The sequence below is a fragment of the Salvelinus alpinus genome, chromosome 6 (genome assembly GCF_045679555.1).
Source record: "Salvelinus alpinus chromosome 6, SLU_Salpinus.1, whole genome shotgun sequence".
NCBI lineage: Eukaryota > Metazoa > Chordata > Actinopteri > Salmoniformes > Salmonidae > Salvelinus > Salvelinus alpinus.
The window spans coordinates 91,154,589-91,175,490 of record NC_092091.1 but is presented as its reverse complement, the minus strand read 5'-3'; the positions used below and the strand labels follow the sequence as shown (position 1 = coordinate 91,175,490).

The window sequence follows — 20,902 nt, the reverse complement described above, 5'->3', positions numbered from 1 at the left end:
GGGTCAGCTTCATCCTACTCCTACTCTGATGTTAAAACACAGAACTGACCTGAGATCAGTATGTAGGATCAGCTTCATCCTACTCTGATGTTAAAACACAGAACTGACCTGAGATCAGCATGTAGGATCAGCTTCATCCTACTCTGATGTTAAAACACAGAACTGACCTGAGATCAGCATGTAGGATCAGCTTCATCCTACTCCTACTCTGATGTTAAAACACAGAACTGACCTGAGATCAGTATGTAGGATCAGCTTCATCCTACTCCTACTCCGATGTTAAAACACAGAACTGACCTGAGAACAGCATGTAGGATCAGCTTCATCCTACTCCGATGTTAAAACACAGAACTGACCTGAGAACAGCATGTAGGGTCAGCTTCATCCTACTCCTACTCCGATGTTAAAACACAGAACTGACCTGAGGTCAGCATGTAGGGTCAGCTTCATCCTACTCCTACTCCGATGTTAAAACACAGAACTGACCTGAGATCAGTATGTAGGATCAGCTTCATCCTACTCCGATGTTAAAACACAGAACTGACCTGAGAACAGTATGTAGGATCAGCTTCATCCTACTCCTACTCCGATGTTAAAACACAGAACTGACCTGAGATCAGCATGTAGGATCAGCTTCATTCTACATCCTAACATCGGAATGTTAAAACACAGAACTGACCTGAGATCAGTATGTAGGATCAGCTTCATCCTAGATCAGCTTCATTCTACTCCTACTCCGTCCCCTGGGCTGCTCTCTCCTCTCCCCGGTCCAGCTTCAGCTCTGGAGCTCAGAGAGACCGTCTCCATGGCATTGCCATAAAGATCCGGGCTGCTCACTCTCTTCTGCCTCCTGGTGGTCTAAGGGGCCTACAGTCACTGAGACATATGTTGATATCAGGCTTAAGCAGGACATCTGGACCAAGAGGAGAGAAAAAGAAAACGTAGCTCCTCAACTACTTTCCCTCATTTAGATATGACAATAACATGACATGTGACAGTGGTAGTGAGTAGAGACATTCACTGAGATAACACTCAAATACAAAAGCATTCTGGGATATTTAAGGTGTATTTGATTGCTACTTGACTGAGTGATCTATTTTGCAAAACAGACTGAACAGCTAAACAGTCATCATGAGAGGTGCAGAGGAAGTTGTATAAAAGAAGGAAATGAGTTCATGTGTTCTTCAACACTCCCTCAGTGAAGACTCAGACCCAGAACAGGAAACCTCCAAACCCTCTAGTGGTGTTTCCAAGTAGTTCTGAAACAGTGGAGCCACAGCCCAGCTGTCTACAGACTACTGCAGTGGCAGTCAGCCAGGTCAAGTCCCAGTCTTCAGCTCCCACAGTCCTCCACTCTCCCTGGTCGTACCACTGCACTACAGCAGCATAGCGACTGCCTCCTCCCACCAGCCTCAGAGAGACAGAGAGACAGTAATCTTACTATTTTCTCACTAAAACACACCTATATTGCCTCTCATATTCTTCACTCCAGGTGAGAAACAATGTTGATTGAGTGACAAAATGTTTCTTAACTGAGCAGGTGAGTCCAACAGCATTACCAGGTAGGCAGGTGTTGTTTTTTCTGTCTGAGGTGTCACAGTCCAGGAGAAGGGACTCATTGCCTTTACACTGGAACTCTTTATCCCAGGTCTGACCCTCACCTCCTCCATAGAGCCCCCCCTGTAGAGCTGCAGGAGCCCCACAGCCAAGCTCCCCACAGACTACCTCTGCATCCTGCCGGTCAAAGTCAGCTTCACACACTGAGGCCCAGGACTGATTGGACTTCACCTCCACTCTCCCAGAGCAGAGACCAGCTCCATCCACAAGCCGCACAGACTCTGGAGAAAAAGAGTTGGTTGAACATTCAATCAGATTTGTTGATGACACTGTCAATGACTAAACATAAATATGTTTGATAAAAGATTGTAGTTTGCTATGTTTGATACTGTAAGAGGTAGAAATTGGTTCTTAGTCACTCAGGAACGGGTTGGGAATAATGCAGGCAGGAGACAGGAATAAGTTCACTTCACTTTATAGAAAATAAACAGCTGGACATCCATCAGGCAGCTTCACTTCAGTACCATCTGAACTACAATGATCTGCCCATGAACATCTCCCATAAACCAATATGACAAACACAAATATAATGTTTAAATACATCTGACATCTCTCCCTCTATTTAAATTAAATATTAAAAAATACATGATACAAACAAATATTGTATAATGTACAAATAAATCTCTCAATATGACCAGTGTCTTACCTGAACAGATCACATGATGATAATATTCAACCATCACAGACACTACGTCCACTTCTTATGATGTCACACTCTGTAATAGAAGACTCTTTTGCATAACAACCACCTAGTCTGACTCATTTTTACATTTTACATTTTAGTCATTTAGCAGACGCTCTTATCCAGAGCGACTTACAGTAGAGTGCATACATTTTATTACATTTTTTTTTTCATACTGAGACAAGGATATCCCTACCGGCCAAACCCTCCCTAACCCGGACGACGCTATGCCAATTGTGCGTCGCCCCACGGACCTCCCGGTTGCGGCCGGCTGCGACAGAGCCTGGGCGCGAACCCAGCCCAGCCTGGGCGCGAACCCAGAGACTCTGGTGACGCAGCTAGCACTGCGATGCAGTGCCCTAGACCACTGCGCCACCCGGGAGGCACTGACTCCTCTTCTTCTCTTTCCAAACAGAGGCCCTCTAGATTCAGCCACAACATTCCCACAGTCCAGCTGTCTACACACAATCTTAGCCTCTCTCATTACGCCCGACCACTCAGTACGTAGACCACTTTCCTCTGTAGAAGACTTCCGCTGTGCCAGAGCTGTCCCATTCACCAGTCTGACTGAGTGTTCAGCTGTAAACAGCAGAGAAGGGAAACACAGTGGTGAGGACAGATGATGACAGTGTTTCTGTTATTATAACAGCAGTAATGCTTTGTGGTTGACAAGTGTTAGTAGTTCCATGGAACAGGACTTATTCGTATTGTTGTTTTGATTGGACTGGATGGTGTGTATGGACCCAGGGATTTCTCTATGTGGTATAAGGTTGACTAATATAGAACTGCTATAATCACTGTAGATGCATACTCTACCTACCTGGTGGGCATTGAGCCTGGAGATCTGAGGAGACAGAGTAGGGAGAGAGTAGGGAGAGAGAGAGAGAGAGGAGAGAAAGATAGAGAGACAGAGAGAGAGAGAGAGAGAGAGAGAGAAAGAGAGAGAAGAATCTAACATATTCAAAATGAATAACAATGACACATGGTTTGATGAAGAATGCAAAAAAACAAAACAAACATTTTCAGAAATCTGTCCAACCAAAAACACAGAGACCCAGAAAATCTGAGCCTTCACTATGGTGAATCACTAAAACAACACAGAAAATCAAAACGGAAAAAAGAAGGAACAGCACGTCAGAAACGAGCTCAATGTAATTGAAGAATCCATAGAATATAGGGTAGGCCGTCATTGTAAATACGATTAACTGACTTGCCTAGTTGAATAAAGGTTACATTTAAAATAAATAAAAAGATTCTAACCACTTCTGGGAAAATTGGAACGCACTAACAAACAGCAACACAAAGCGTAATCTATCCAAAACAGAGATGTATGGATAAACCACTTATCACATTTTTGTTGGCTCTATAACAAAGAACAAACAGCAAAAACATATACATGATCAAATACACATTTTAGAATCAGCTACTAAAAGACTACCAGAACCCACTGGATTAACTAATTAAAATGAACGGACTACAGGACAAAATACAAACCCTCCAACCCAAAAAGGCATGTGGTGTTGATGGTATCGTCAATTAAATTATAAAATATACACACAAGAAATTCCTACCGGCTATATTTAAACTCTTTAACACCATCCTTAGCTCTGGCATCTTCCCCAATATTTGGAACAAAGGACTGATCACCCCAATCCACAAATGTGGAGACAAATTTGACCCCAATAACTACCGTGGGATATGCGTCAACAGCAACCTTGGGAAAATCCTCTGCATTATCATTAACAGCAGACTCGTACATTTCCTCAGTGAAAACAATTTACTGAGCAAATGTCAAATTGGCTTTTTTACCAAATTACAGTACGACAGACCACGTATTCACCCTGCCCTAACTGACAAACAAACAAATAAAAACAAAGGCAAAGTCTTCTCATGCTTTGTTGATTTCAAAAAAGCCTTCCACTTACAAAAGTTCCAAAAGAATAAAAACTATTAAAATGTCTTATTATGTCTATATACAGTGTTGTAATTTTACATTTACATTTACATTTAAGTCATTTAGCGGACGCTCTTATCCAGAGCGACTTACAAATTGGTGCATTCACCTTATGATATCCAGTGGAACAACCACTTTACAATAGTGCATCTAACTCTTTTAAGGGGGGGAGGGGGGGGTTAGAAGGATTACTTTATCCTATCCTAGGTATTCCTTAAAGAGGTGGGGTTTCAGGTGTCTCCGGAAGGTGGTGATTGACTCCGCTGACCTGGCGTCGTGAGGGAGTTTGTTCCACCATTGGGGTGCCAGAGCAGCGAACAGTTTTGACTGGGCTGAGCGGGTACTGATGTGCAAATAGTTAAAGTGCAAAAGGGGGAGAAAAAAAACATAAATATAGGTTGTATTTACAATGGTGTTTGTTCTTCACATAAACGGCATTAACACAGTACACTGTGTACCAGAGTCCTAGCTAGCTAGCTAGCAGTGTCTCCTCAGCCTCCATCCTGTATGTACCAGAGTCCTACCTAGTTAGCTAGCTAGTGTTTTCCCAGTTACCCTCCTGTATGTACCAGAGTACTAGCTAGCAGTGTCTCCTCAGCCTCCATCCTGTATGTATCAGAGTCCTAGCTAGCTAGCAGTGTCTCCTCAGCCTCCATCCTGTATGTACCAGAGTCCTAGCTAGTTAGCTAGCTAGTGTTTTCCCAGTTACCCTCCTGTATGTACCAGAGTCCTAGCTACCAGTGTCTCCTCAGCCTCCATCCTGTATGTACCAGTCCTAGCTTTCATAATTTCCCACCTGTATGTACCAGAGTCCTAGCTAGCAGTGTCTACCCAGCCTCCATCCTGTATGTACCAGAGTCCTAGCTAGCAGTGTCTACCCAGCCTCCATCCTGTATGTACCAGAGTCCTAGCTAGCAGTGTCTACCCAGCCTCCATCCTGTATGTACCAGAGTCCTAGCTAGCAGTGTCTACCCAGCCTCCATCCTGTATGTACCAGAGTCCTAGCTACTAGCAGTGTCTCCTCAGCCTCCATCCTGTATGTACCAGAGTCCTAGCTAGCTAGCTAGCTAGCAGTGTCTCCTCAGCCTCCCTCCTGTATGTACCAGAGTACTAGCTAGCAGTGTCTACCCAGTCTCCCTCCTAGCTTAAAAATGGAGCAACAGTAGTCTGAAGATTGTTTCCTGCAAATGTAGGAATGCCCACGTATAGGAACACCCCAAAATACGGGCTGCAATCACATCCTTCTCATCTCTCTTCCCCCCCCTTCCACTCCGCTCAGGCAGAGCGACATTTGCTACACGGTCTCTTTAAATTTGGTCAGACTGCGTTGATATCTACGCGCATGCTCTGTAGAAAGAGGAAGCGATCTTTGGCTGATGTGGACATTTCAACGGGTGAGATAATCTCACGCTAAATAACTAGCGACTTTCGAGCAACCAGGTGTCAAAGAAATAATTCAGAAACAATGGAGCGATGAACATATGTAGCGTTTGAACCAAACAATTTTCCATTTGTAAGAACTGAAAAAATAAAAAATAAAGCGATCCACAATGATGTCAGAATGCGATCCAAACGAGACCGAGCCGGTGGTGGCGGCTGACATAGCCCCGGTAGCCGACGCTGCTACCACGGATCTCAACTTTCGGTCACAGGAGCCACTGTCGACGTTGTTCGATAGGAACACAGTCGGGTCTGGGGCAAACCCGGGGGTCGCGATTCGGATTTCGGGTTCGTGTGAAAGTGTTCTTACCGAATTGGAGACGGACGGTTCTGGGGAAGAGGCTCTGTTGTTGCCGTGTTTATCCGGAGGCACGTCGTCACCTCGGGGCGAGAGGCAGAAGAGGACGAGGCGGAACCGACGGAGTTCATCGTCGGATAAGGATAACCTTACCTCGCCAGGTAAACAGCCGGTGGTGATACGGAGGAGAATACAATAATTCGTTCATGTTAGTAGCTAGTTAGCTTGCTAGCCATGGCGTTACTTTCTCGCTATGTTGAGCTTTTAACTATTTAAAGTGCAAAAGGGAAAATAAATATGGGTTGTATTTACACTGGTGTTTGTTCTTCACTAGTTGCCCTTGTGGCAACAGGTCACACATCTTGCTACTGTGATGGCAAACTGTGGTATTTCACCCAGTAGATATGGGAGTTTATCAAAATTGGGTTTGTTTATTTTTTTTGTGTGTATCTGTGTAATCTGAGGGAAATATGTGTCTCTAATATGGTCATACATTTGGCAGGAGGTTAGGAAGTGCAGCTCAGTTTCCACCTCATTTTGTGGGCAGTGTGCACATAGCCTGTCTTCTCTTGAGAGCCAGGTCTGCCTACGACTGCCTTTCTCAATAGCAAGGCTATGCTCACAAAGTCTGTACATAGTCAAAGCTTTCCTTAAGTTTGGGTCAGTCACAGTGGTCAGGTATTCTGCCACTGTGTACTCTCTGTTTAGGGCCAAATAGCATTCTAGTTTGCTTAGTTTTTTGTTTTAATTCTTTCCAATTTACTTGACACATTTTTGTTTTCTTATGATTTCGTTGGGTCTATTTGTGTTGCTGTCCTGGGTCTCTACCCAGCTCTCCCTCTCTCTCCCCCCAGCTCTCCCTCTCTCTCTCCCCCCAGCTCTCCCTCTCTCTCTCTCCCCCCAGCTCTCCCTCTCTCTCTCTCCCCCCAGCTCTCCCTCTCTCTCTCTCCCCCCAGCTCTCCCTCTCTCTCTCCCCCCAGCTCTTTCTCTCCCCCCAGCTCTCCCTCTCTCTCTCCCCCCAGCTCTTTCTCTCCCCCCAGCTCTCCCTCTCTCTCTCCCCCCAGCTCTCCCTCTCTCTCTGTCCCCCAGCTCTCGCTGTCCCCCATCTCTCTCTTCCTCCTCTCTCTGTCTGATGGGGATATATGGAGCTGTGTTGATGATGTCATCAGTTGTTCTCCTTTGCTTTCTAAATGGGGAGGGGAGAGGAAGTGTCATCTACTTAGTCTGTGTGTGTGTGTGGGGTGCTCTGTGTGTGTGTGTGGGGCTCTGTGTGTGTGTGTGTGTGGCCCTGTGTTTAACCTTCATGTTCTATGGAGCCATGTTTCTCTTGACTTTGCATCTAGCTCACAGTGCCTCTGTCTCCCAAACAGCACCCTAATTCCCTACATATTGCACTACTTTTGACCAGAGCCCTATGGAAGTAGTGTACTGTGTAGGGAATAGGGTGCTGTTTGGGAGGCATCCTACACCCTCCACCAGAGTCAACCACAACCAAAGCAAACAAGTGTTGACGCTGCAGAGTTAAACTGATACCACAGCTAGAGATGCTGCTTTAGCCGGTTACATGTAGGGATCTCTCTGTGATACCACAGCTAGAGATGCTGCTTTAGCCGGTTACATGTAGGGATCCCTCTGTGATACCACAGCTAGAGATGCTGCTTTAGCCGGTTACATGTAGGGATCCCTCTGTGATACCACAGCTAGAGATGCTGCTTTAGCCGGTTACACAAGTACGGATCCCTCTGTCAATTCAATTTCACTTGCAATTTAAGGGCCTTTTTTATTGTCATGGGAAACATATGTTTACATTGCCAATACAAGTGACCTAGATAATAAACAAAAGTGAAATAAACAATAAAAAATGTACAGAAATCTCTCTCTCTCTGTCTATCTCCGTGGAGAGGGCATGGTAAAATATACATTTGTAATGTGGTTGTTTTAATGTAATGACGATGGCCTATTTAAAGAAAAACAAGTGTAAATCCCCCCCCATTCAGGTAACAGTAGCGGAGACTTTAACCATTTCCTCGACGACCCGGAGTTTGGTGACATCATTCAGAGGGCGGAGCAGGCCATCGAGGGCGGAGTCTTCCCAGAGAGAATCTCTCAGGGTTCTAGTGGGAGTTACTTCGTTAAAGACTCCAAAGGGGTGAGGAAAGAGGGAGTAGGGGGAGGTGGAAGGTATAGGGGAGGGGTGGTGGGGGGAGGTGAGGTGGAAGATATGGAGGAGGAGGGGTGGAAGGTATAGGGGAGGTTTGGTGGGGGGAGGTGGAAGGTATGGAGGAGGGGTGGAAGGTATAGGGGAGGAGGGGGTATTTTGTCCTCAGTCTCTCTGTAGTCTGTGATGCCAGGTGATGGAGTTGTCTTCCTGGCCCCTGATGTGGTCCTCAGTCTCTCTGTAGTCTGTGATGCCAGGTGATGGAGTTGTCTTGCTGGCCCTGATGTGGTCCTCAGTCTCTCTGTAGTCTGTGATGCCAGGTGATGGAGTTGTCTTGCTGGCCCTGATGTGGTCCTCAGTCTCTCTGTAGTCTGGATTTAGTACTCCTCCACCACTAACGTGTAGCGCCCACTTGGGTGATGCCTCTGCAGCTGCTGTGGTGCATAAAAGCCCTTGTTGGTATTTGTTTGGTATTTGGGATCTAGGCTGGGTTACTATAAAGGTCTTTCATTAGGGTCTAGGCTGGGTTACTGTAAAGGTCTTTCATTAGGGTCTAGGCCGGGTTACCGTAAAGCTCTTTCATTAGGGTCTAGGCCGGGTTACCGTAAAGCTCTTTCATTAGGGTCTAGGCCGGGTTACTGTAAAGCTCTTTCATTAGGGTCTAGGCTGGGTTACTGTAAAGCTCTTTCATTAGGGTCTAGGCCGGGTTACTGTAAAGCTCTTTCATTAGGGTCTAGGCCGGGTTACCGTAAAGCTCTTTCATTAAGGTCTAGGCCGGGTTACTGTAAAGCTCTTTCATTAGGGTCTAGGCCGGGTTACTGTAAAGCTCTTTCATTAGGGTCTAGGCTGGGTTACTGTAAAGCTCTTTCATTAGGGTCCAGGCTGGGTTACCGTAAAGCTCTTTCATTAGGGTCTAGGCTGGGTTACTGTAAAGCTCTTTCATTAGGCTCTAGGCTGGGTTACTGTAAAGCTCGTTCATTAGGCCGGGTTACCGTAAAGCTCTTTCATTAGGATCTAGGCCGGGTTACCGTAAAGCTCTTTCATTAGGGTCTAGGCTGGGTTACCGTAAAGCTCTTTCATTAGGGTCTAGGCTGGGTTACCGTAAAGCTCTTTCATTAGGATCTAGGCTGGGTTACCGTAAAGCTCTTTCATTAGGGTCTAGGCTGGGTTACCGTAAAGCTCTTTCATTAGGCTCTAGGCTGGGTTACTGTAAACCTCTTTCATTAGGGTCTAGGCCGGGTTACTGTAAAGCTCTTTGTGATAACTGCTGATGTGATAAGGGTGTTATTAAATACTGTTGAATCCTTTTTTCCCATCCAGAAAATCCTCGGTGTTTTCAAACCAAAGTCTGAAGAGCCGTACGGTCACCTCAACCCTAAATGGACAAAATACTTTCACAAGGTAACACTGTTCTCTGGTCTGTTATTATCTCTGTCTTTTTACTGTTCTCTGGTCTGTTATTATCTCTGTCTTTCACTGTTCTCTGGTCTGTTATTATCTCTGTCTTTTACTGTTCTCTGGTCTGTTACTATCTCTGTCTTTTACTGTTCTCTGGTCTGTTACTATCTCTGTCTTTGACTGTTCTCTGGTCTGTTACTATCTCTGTCTTTCACTGTTCTCTGGTCTGTTATTATCTCTGTCTTTTACTGTTCTCTGGTCTGTTACCATCTGGTCTGTTACTATCTCTGTCTTTTACTGTTCTCTGGTCTGTTACTATCTCTGTTTTTCACTGTTCTCTGGTCTGTTACTATCTCTGTCTTTTACTGTTCTCTGGTCTGTTACTATCTCTGTCTTTTACTGTTCTCTGGTCTGTTACTATCTCTGTCTTTCACTGTTCTCTGGGCTGTTACTATCTCTGTCTTTTACTGTTCTCTGGGCTGTTACTATCTCTGTCTTTCACTGTTGTCTGGTCTGTTATTATCTCTGTCTTTCACTGTTCTCTGGTCTGTTACTATCTCTGTCTTTCACTGTTCTCTGGTCAGTTACTATCTCTGTCTTTTACTGTTCTCTAGTCTGTTACTATCTCTTTCTTTTACTGTTCTCTGGTCTGTTACTATCTCTGTCTTTTACTGTTCTCTGGTCTGTTACTATCTCTGTCTTTTACTGTTGTCTGGTCTGTTACTATCTCGGTCTTTCACTGTTGTCTGGTCTGTTACCATCTCGGTCTTTCACTGTTGTCTGGTCTGTTACCATCTCGGTCTTTCACTGTTGTCTGGTCTGTTACCATCTCGGTCTTTTACTGTTGTCTGGTCTGTTACCATCTCTGTCTTTTACTGTTGTCTGGTCTGTTACCATCTCTGTCTTTTACTGTTGTCTGGTCTGTTACCATCTCTGTCTTTTACTGTTGTCTGGTCTGTTACCATCTCTGTCTTTTACTGTTGTCTGGTCTGTTACCATCTCTGTCTTTTACTGTTGTCTGGTCTGTTACCATCTCTGTCTTTTACTGTTGTCTGTCCCTATGTCCTATTTCCCTCTCTCTCCTCTTCCTCTCCCCCCCTCTCCTCTTCCTCTCCTCCCTTTCTCTCTATTTTTACATTAATTATAACAGTTCATTTAACTCTCCTCCCCCTCCCTCTGTCCTCTCTCCTCCCCCTCCCTCTGTCCTCTCTCCTCCCCCTCCCTCTGTCCTCTCTCCTCCCCCTCCCTCTGTCCTCTCTCCTCCCCCTCCCTCTGTCCTCTCTCCTCCCTCCCTCTGTCCTCTCTCCTCCCCCTCCCTCTGTCCTCTCTCCTCCCTCCCTCTGTCCTCTCTCCCCCTCCCTCTGTCCTCTCTCCTCCCCCTCCCTCTGTCCTCTCTCCCCCCTCCCTCTGTCCTCTCTCCTCCCCCTCCCTCTGTCCTCTCTCCCCCCTCCCTCTGTCCTCTCTCCTCCCCCTCCCTCTGTCCTCTCTCCTCCCTCCCTCTGTCCTCTCTCCCCCCTCCCTCTGTCCTCTCTCCCCCCTCCCTCTGTCCTCTCTCCCCCTCCCTCTGTCCTCTCTCCCCCCTCCCTCTGTCCTCTCTCCTCCCCCTGTCCTCTCTCCTCCCCCTCCCTCTGTCCTCTCTCCTCCCCCTCCCTCCGTCCTCTCTCCTCCCCCTCCCTCTGTCCTCTCTCCTCCCCCTCCCTCTGTCCTCTCTCCTCTCCCTCCCTCCTCTCTCCTCTCCCTCTGTCTTCTCCTCCTCCTCCCTCTGTCTTCTCTCCTCCTCCTCCCTCTGCCCCCCCCACCTTCTCTCCTCCTCCTCCTCCCCCCTCTCTCCTCTCTCTGTGTAGCTGTGCTGTCCGTGTTGTTTTGGCCGTGGCTGCCTGATCCCCAACCAGGGCTATCTCTCGGAGGTTGCTGCCTCCCTCGTCGATACCAGGCTAGGACTGGGGGTGGTCCCCAAAACCAAGGTGAGGTGGGGGGGGATCTCGCCGATACCAGGCTAGGACTGGGGGTGGTCCCCAAAACCAAGGTGAGGTGGGGGGGGGGGGGATCTCGCCGATACCAGGCTAGGACTGGGGGTGGTCCCCAAAACCAAGGTGGCGGCTCAGGCTGTGTATCAGGTCAGTGATAATAACAGGTCAGTGATAATAACAGACTGTGTATCAGGTCAGTGATAATAACAGACTGTGTATCAGGTCAGTGATAATAACAGGTCAGTGATAATAACAGACTGTGTATCAGGTCAGTGATAATAACAGGTCAGTGATAATAACAGACTGTGTATCAGGTCAGTGATAATAACAGGTCAGTGATAATAACAGACTGTGTATCAGGTCAGTGATAATAACAGACTGTTTATCTGGTCAGTGATAATAACAGACTGTGTATCTGGTCAGTGATAATAACAGACTGTGTATCAGGTCAGTGATAATAACAGGTCAGTGATAATAACAGACTGTGTATCAGGTCAGTGATAATAACAGACTGTGTATCTGGTCAGTGATAATAACAGACTGTGTATCAGGTCAGTGATAATAACAGGTCAGTGATAATAACAGACTGTGTATCAGGTCAGTGATAATAACAGGTCAGTGATAATAACAGACTGTGTATCAGGTCAGTGATAATAACAGACTGTGTATCTGGTCAGTGATAATAACAGACTGTGTATCAGGTCAGTGATAATAACAGGTCAGTGATAATAACAGACTGTGTATCTGGTCAGTGATAATAACAGACTGTGTATCAGGTCAGTGATAATAACAGACTGTGTATCAGGTCAGTGATAATAACAGGTCAGTGATAATAACAGGTCAGTGATAATAACAGACTGTGTATCAGGTCAGTGATAATAACAGACTGTGTATCTGGTCAGTGATAATAACAGACTGTGTATCAGGTCAGTGATAATAACAGACTGTGTATCAGGTCAGTGATAATAACAGACTGTGTATCAGGTCAGTGATAATAACAGGTCAGTGATAATAACAGACTGTGTATCAGGTCAGTGATAATAACAGACTGTGTATCTGGTCAGTGATAATAACAGACTGTGTATCAGGTCAGTGATAATAACAGACTGTGTATCAGGTCAGTGATAATAACAGACTGTGTATCAGGTCAGTGATAATAACAGACTGTGTATCAGGTCAGTGATAATAACAGACTGTGTATCAGGTCAGTGATAATAACAGACTGTGTATCAGGTCAGTGATAATAACAGACTGTATCTGGTCAGTGATAATAACAGACTGTGTATCAGGTCAGTGATAATAACAGACTGTGTATCAGGTCAGTGATAATAACAGGTCAGTGATAATAACAGACTGTGTATCAGGTCAGTGATAATAACAGACTGTATCTGGTCAGTGATAATAACAGGTCAGTGATAATAACAGACTGTGTATCAGGTCAGTGATAATAACAGACTGTGTATCAGGTCAGTGGTAATAACAGACTGTATCTGGTCAGTGATAATAACAGACTGTGTATCTGGTCAGTGATAATAACAGACTGTATCTGGTCAGTGATAATAACAGGTCAGTGATAATAACAGACTGTGTATCAGGTCAGTGATAATAACAGACTGTGTATCAGGTCAGTGGTAATAACAGACTGTATCAGGTCAGTGATAATAACAGACTGTGTATCAGGTCAGTGATAATAACAGACTGTGTATCAGGTCAGTGATAATAACAGACTGTGTATCAGGTCAGTGATAATAACAGACTGTGTATCAGGTCAGTGATAATAACAGACTGTGTACCAGGTCAGTGATAATAACAGACTGTGTATCAGGTCAGTGATAATAACAGACTGTGTATCAGGTCAGTGATAATAACAGACTGTGTATCAGGTCAGTGATAATAACAGACTGTGTATCAGGTCAGTGATAATAACAGACTGTGTATCAGGTCAGTGATAATAACAGGTCAGTGATAATAACAGACTGTGTATCAGGTCAGTGATAATAACAGGTCAGTGATAATAACAGACTGTGTATCAGGTCAGTGATAATAACAGACTGTGTATCAGGTCAGTGATAATAACAGACTGTGTATCAGGTCAGTGATAATAACAGACTGTGTATCAGGTCAGTGATAATAACAGGTCAGTGATAATAACAGACTGTGTATCAGGTCAGTGATAATAACAGACTGTGTAACAGGTCAGTGATAATAACAGACTGTGTATCAGGTCAGTGATAATAACAGACTGTGTATAAGGTCAGTGATAATAACAGACTGTGTAACAGGTCAGTGATAATAACAGACTGTGTATCAGGTCAGTGGTAATAACAGACTGTGTATCAGGTCAGTGATAATAACAGACTGTGTATCAGGTCAGTGATAATAACAGACTGTGTATCAGGTCAGTGATAATAACAGTCTGTGTATCAGGTCAGTGATAATAACAGACTGTGTATCAGGTCAGTGATAATAACAGGTCAGTGATAATAACAGGTCAGTGATAATAACAGACTGTGTATCAGGTCAGTGATAATAACAGACTGTGTATCTGGTCAGTGATAATAACAGACTGTGTATCAGGTCAGTGATAATAACAGACTGTGTATCAGGTCAGTGATAATAACAGACTGTGTATCAGGTCAGTGATAATAACAGACTGTGTATCAGGTCAGTGATAATAACAGACTGTATCAGGTCAGTGATAATAACAGACTGTGTATCAGGTCAGTGATAATAACAGACTGTGTATCAGGTCAGTGATAATAACAGACTGTGTATCAGGTCAGTGATAATAACAGGTCAGTGATAATAACAGGTCAGTGATAATAACAGACTGTGTATCAGGTCAGTGATAATAACAGACTGTGTATCTGGTCAGTGATAATAACAGACTGTGTATCAGGTCAGTGATAATAACAGACTGTGTATCAGGTCAGTGATAATAACAGACTGTGTATCAGGTCAGTGGTAATAACAGACTGTGTATCAGGTCAGTGATAATAACAGACTGTGTATCAGGTCAGTGATAATAACAGGTCAGTGATAATAACAGACTGTGTATCAGGTCAGTGATAATAACAGGTCAGTGGTAATAACAGACTGTGTATCAGGTCAGTGATAATAACAGACTGTGTATCAGGTCAGTGATAATAACAGACTGTGTATCAGGTCAGTGATAATAACAGGTCAGTGATAATAACAGACTGTGTATCAGGTCAGTGATAATAACAGGTCAGTGATAATAACAGACTGTGACAATAACAGACTGTATCAGGTCAGTGATAATAACAGTCTGTGTATCAGGTCAGTGATAATAACAGACTGTGTATCAGGTCAGTGATAATAACAGACTGTGTATCAGGTCAGTGATAATAACAGACTGTGTAACAGGTCAGTGATAATAACAGACTGTGTATCAGGTCAGTGATAATAACAGACTGTGTATCAGGTCAGTGATAATAACAGACTGTGTATCAGGTCAGTGATAATAACAGACTGTGTATCAGGTCAGTGATAATAACAGACTGTGTATCAGGTCAGTGATAATAACAGGTCAGTGATAATAACAGACTGTGTATCAGGTCAGTGATAATAACAGACTGTGTATCAGGTCAGTGATAATAACAGACTGTGTATCAGGTCAGTGATAATAACAGACTGTGTATCAGGTCAGTGATAATAACAGACTGTGTATCAGGTCAGTGATAATAACAGACTGTGTATCAGGTCAGTGATAATAACAGACTGTGTATCAGGTCAGTGATAATAACAGACTGTGTATCAGGTCAGTGATAATAACAGGTCAGTGATAATAACAGACTGTGTATCAGGTCACTGATAATAACAGACTGTGTATCAGGTCACTGATAATAACAGACTGTGTATCAGGTCACTGATAATAACAGACTGTGTATCAGGTCACTGATAATAACAGACTGTGTATCAGGTCAGTGATAATAACAGACTGTGTATCAGGTCAGTGATAATAACAGACTGTGTATCAGGTCAGTGATAATAACAGACTGTATCTGGTCAGTGATAATAACAGACTGTGTATCAGGTCAGTGATAATAACAGACTGTGTATCAGGTCAGTGATAATAACAGGTCAGTGATAATAACAGACTGTGTATCAGGTCAGTGATAATAACAGACTGTATCTGGTCAGTGATAATAACAGGTCAGTGATAATAACAGACTGTGTATCAGGTCAGTGATAATAACAGACTGTGTATCAGGTCAGTGGTAATAACAGACTGTATCTGGTCAGTGATAATAACAGACTGTGTATCTGGTCAGTGATAATAACAGACTGTATCAGGTCAGTGATAATAACAGACTGTGTATCAGGTCAGTGATAATAACAGACTGTGTATCAGGTCAGTGATAATAACAGACTGTGTATCAGGTCAGTGATAATAACAGACTGTGTATCAGGTCAGTGATAATAACAGACTGTGTACCAGGTCAGTGATAATAACAGACTGTGTATCAGGTCAGTGATAATAACAGACTGTGTATCAGGTCAGTGATAATAACAGGTCAGTGATAATAACAGACTGTGTATCAGGTCAATGATAATAACAGACTGTGTATCAGGTCAGTGATAATAACAGACTGTGTATCAGGTCAGTGATAATAACAGACTGTGTATCAGGTCAGTGATAATAACAGGTCAGTGATAATAACAGACTGTGTATCAGGTCAGTGATAATAACAGACTGTGTATCAGGTCAGTGATAATAACAGACTGTGTATCAGGTCAGTGATAATAACAGACTGTGTATCAGGTCAGTGATAATAACAGACTGTGTATCAGGTCAGTGATAATAACAGACTGTGTACCAGGTCAGTGATAATAACAGACTGTGTATCAGGTCAGTGATAATAACAGACTGTGTATCAGGTCAGTGATAATAACAGGTCAGTGATAATAACAGACTGTGTATCAGGTCAGTGATAATAACAGACTGTGTATCAGGTCAGTGATAATAACAGACTGTGTATCAGGTCAGTGATAATAACAGACTGTGTATCAGGTCAGTGATAATAACAGGTCAGTGATAATAACAGACTGTGTATCAGGTCAGTGATAATAACAGACTGTGTATCAGGTCAGTGATAATAACAGACTGTGTATCAGGTCAGTGATAATAACAGACTGTGTATCAGGTCAGTGATAATAACAGACTGTGTAACAGGTCAGTGATAATAACAGACTGTGTATCAGGTCAGTGATAATAACAGACTGTGTATCTGGTCAGTGATAATAACAGACTGTGTATCAGGTCAGTGATAATAACAGACTGTGTATCAGGTCAGTGATAATAACAGACTGTGTATCAGGTCAGTGATAATAACAGACTGTGTATCAGGTCAGTGATAATAACAGACTGTATCAGGTCAGTGATAATAACAGACTGTGTATCAGGTCACTGATAATAACAGACTGTGTATCAGGTCACTGATAATAACAGACTGTGTATCAGGTCACTGATAATAACAGACTGTATCAGGTCACTGATAATAACAGACTGTGTATCAGGTCAGTGATAATAACAGACTGTGTATCAGGTCAGTGATAATAACAGACTGTGTATCAGGTCAGTGATAATAACAGACTGTATCTGGTCAGTGATAATAACAGACTGTGTATCAGGTCAGTGATAATAACAGACTGTGTATCAGGTCAGTGATAATAACAGGTCAGTGATAATAACAGACTGTGTATCAGGTCAGTGATAATAACAGACTGTATCTGGTCAGTGATAATAACAGGTCAGTGATAATAACAGACTGTGTATCAGGTCAGTGGTAATAACAGACTGTATCTGGTCAGTGATAATAACAGACTGTGTATCTGGTCAGTGATAATAACAGACTGTATCAGGTCAGTGATAATAACAGACTGTGTATCAGGTCAGTGATAATAACAGACTGTGTATCAGGTCAGTGATAATAACAGACTGTGTATCAGGTCAGTGATAATAACAGACTGTGTATCAGGTCAGTGATAATAACAGACTGTGTATCAGGTCAGTGATAATAACAGACTGTGTATCAGGTCAGTGATAATAACAGACTGTGTACCAGGTCAGTGATAATAACAGACTGTGTATCAGGTCAGTGATAATAACAGACTGTGTATCAGGTCAGTGATAATAACAGGTCAGTGATAATAACAGACTGTGTATCAGGTCAGTGATAATAACAGACTGTGTATCAGGTCAGTGATAATAACAGACTGTGTATCAGGTCAGTGATAATAACAGACTGTGTATCAGGTCAGTGATAATAACAGGTCAGTGATAATAACAGACTGTGTATCAGGTCAGTGATAATAACAGACTGTGTATCAGGTCAGTGATAATAACAGACTGTGTATCAGGTCAGTGATAATAACAGACTGTGTAACAGGTCAGTGATAATAACAGACTGTGTATCAGGTCAGTGATAATAACAGACTGTGTATCAGGTCAGTGATAATAACAGACTGTGTATCAGGTCAGTGATAATAACAGACTGTGTATCAGGTCAGTGATAATAACAGACTGTGTAACAGGTCAGTGATAATAACAGACTGTGTATCAGGTCAGTGGTAATAACAGACTGTGTATCAGGTCAGTGATAATAACAGACTGTGTATCAGGTCAGTGATAATAACAGACTGTGTATCAGGTCAGTGATAATAACAGACTGTGTATCAGGTCAGTGATAATAACAGGTCAGTGATAATAACAGGTCAGTGATAATAACAGACTGTGTATCTGGTCAGTGATAATAACAGACTGTGTATCAGGTCAGTGATAATAACAGACTGTGTATCAGGTCAGTGATAATAACAGACTGTGTATCAGGTCAGTGATAATAACAGACTGTGTATCAGGTCAGTGATAATAACAGACTGTATCAGGTCAGTGATAATAACAGACTGTATCAGGTCAGTGATAATAACAGACTGTGTATCAGGTCAGTGATAATAACAGACTGTGTATCAGGTCAGTGATAATAACAGGTCAGTGATAATAACAGGTCAGTGATAATAACAGACTGTGTATCAGGTCAGTGATAATAACAGACTGTGTATCTGGTCAGTGATAATAACAGACTGTGTATCAGGTCAGTGATAATAACAGACTGTGTATCAGGTCAGTGATAATAACAGACTGTGTATCAGGTCAGTGGTAATAACAGACTGTGTATCAGGTCAGTGATAATAACAGACTGTGTATCAGGTCAGTGATAATAACAGGTCAGTGATAATAACAGACTGTGTATCAGGTCAGTGATAATAACAGGTCAGTGGTAATAACAGACTGTGTATCAGGTCAGTGATAATAACAGACTGTGTATCAGGTCAGTGATAATAACAGACTGTGTATCAGGTCAGTGATAATAACAGGTCAGTGATAATAACAGACTGTGTATCAGGTCAGTGATAATAACAGGTCAGTGATAATAACAGACTGTGATAATAACAGACTGTGTATCAGGTCAGTGATAATAACAGACTGTGTATCAGGTCAGTGATAATAACAGACTGTGTATCAGGTCAGTGATAATAACAGACTGTGTATCAGGTCAGTGATAATAACAGACTGTGTATCAGGTCAGTGATAATAACAGGTCAGTGATAATAACAGACTGTGTATCAGGTCACTGATAATAACAGACTGTGTATCAGGTCACTGATAATAACAGACTGTGTATCAGGTCACTGATAATAACAGACTGTGTATCAGGTCAGTGATAATAACAGACTGTGTATCAGGTCAGTGATAATAACAGACTGTATCAGGTCAGTGATAATAACAGACTGTGTATCAGGTCAGTGATAATAACAGACTGTGTATCAGGTCAGTGATAATAACAGACTGTGTATCAGGTCAGTGATAATAACAGACTGTATCTGGTCAGTGATAATAACAGACTGTGTATCAGGTCAGTGATAATAACAGACTGTGTATCAGGTCAGTGATAATAACAGGTCAGTGATAATAACAGACTGTGTATCAGGTCAGTGATAATAACAGACTGTATCTGGTCAGTGATAATAACAGGTCAGTGATAATAACAGACTGTGTATCAGGTCAGTGATAATAACAGACTGTGTATCAGGTCAGTGGTAATAACAGACTGTATCTGGTCAGTGATAATAACAGACTGTGTATCTGGTCAGTGATAATAACAGACTGTATCAGGTCAGTGATAATAACAGACTGTGTATCAGGTCAGTGATAATAACAGACTGTGTATCAGGTCAGTGATAATAACAGACTGTGTATCAGGTCAGTGATAATAACAGACTGTGTATCAGGTCAGTGATAATAACAGACTGTGTACCAGGTCAGTGATAATAACAGACTGTGTACCAGGTCAGTGATAATAACAGACTGTGTATCAGGTCAGTGATAATAACAGACTGTGTATCAGGTCAGTGATAATAACAGACTGTGTATCAGGTCAGTGATAATAACAGACTGTGTATCAGGTCAGTGATAATAACAGACTGTGTATCAGGTCAGTGATAATAACAGACTGTGTATCAGGTCAGTGATAATAACAGGTCAGTGATAATAACAGACTGTGTATCAGGTCAGTGATAATAACAGACTGTGTATCAGGTCAGTGATAATAACAGACTGTGTATCAGGTCAGTGATAATAACAGACTGTGTAACAGGTCAGTGATAATAACAGACTGTGTATCAGGTCAGTGATAATAACAGACTGTGTATCAGGTCAGTGATAATAACAGACTGTGTATCAGGTCAGTGATAATAACAGACTGTGTATCAGGTCAGTGATAATAACAGACTGTGTAACAGGTCAGTGATAATAACAGACTGTGTAACAGGTCAGTGATAATAACAGACTGTGTATCAGGTCAGTGGTAATAACAGACTGTGTATCAGGTCAGTGATAATAACAGACTGTGTATCAGGTCAGTGATAATAACAGACTGTGTATCAGGTCAGTGATAATAACAGGTCAGTGATAATAACAGGTCAGTGATAATAACAGACTGTGTATCAGGTCAGTGATAATAACAGACTGTGTATCTGGTCAGTGATAATAACAGACTGTGTATCAGGTCAGTGATAATAACAGACTGTGTATCAGGTCAGTGATAATAACAGACTGTGTATCAGGTCAGTGATAATAACAGACTGTGTATCAGGTCAGTGATAATAACAGACTGTATCAGGTCAGTGATAATAACAGACTGTGTATCAGGTCAGTGATAATAACAGACTGTGTATCAGGTCAGTGATAATAACAGACTGTGTATCAGGTCAGTGATAATAACAGGTCAGTGATAATAACAGGTCAGTGATAATAACAGACTGTGTATCAGGTCAGTGATAATAACAGACTGTGTATCAGGTC

The 20,902-nt window shown here is 42.8% G+C and overlaps 1 protein-coding gene across 2 annotated transcripts in view; it reads left to right on the top strand.

Moving 5' to 3' along the window:
• The first annotated feature begins 5,603 nt into the window (after window positions 1-5,603).
• The window catches only part of pi4k2b (phosphatidylinositol 4-kinase type 2 beta), a 46,856-nt gene continuing 31,557 nt past the window's right edge, over window positions 5,604-20,902 (top strand). Inside the window, exons 1-4 of one of the 2 annotated variants that reach the window (XM_071408328.1) lie at window positions 5,604-6,152; window positions 7,989-8,140; window positions 9,470-9,550; window positions 11,392-11,511. In XM_071408328.1, coding sequence (XP_071264429.1) covers window positions 5,804-6,152; window positions 7,989-8,140; window positions 9,470-9,550; window positions 11,392-11,511 — 702 coding nt within the window. In that variant the 5' untranslated portion in view covers window positions 5,604-5,803. The remainder of the gene's footprint in view (window positions 6,153-7,988; window positions 8,141-9,469; window positions 9,551-11,391; window positions 11,512-20,902) is intronic. The other variant, XM_071408329.1, reaches the window with a different exon arrangement.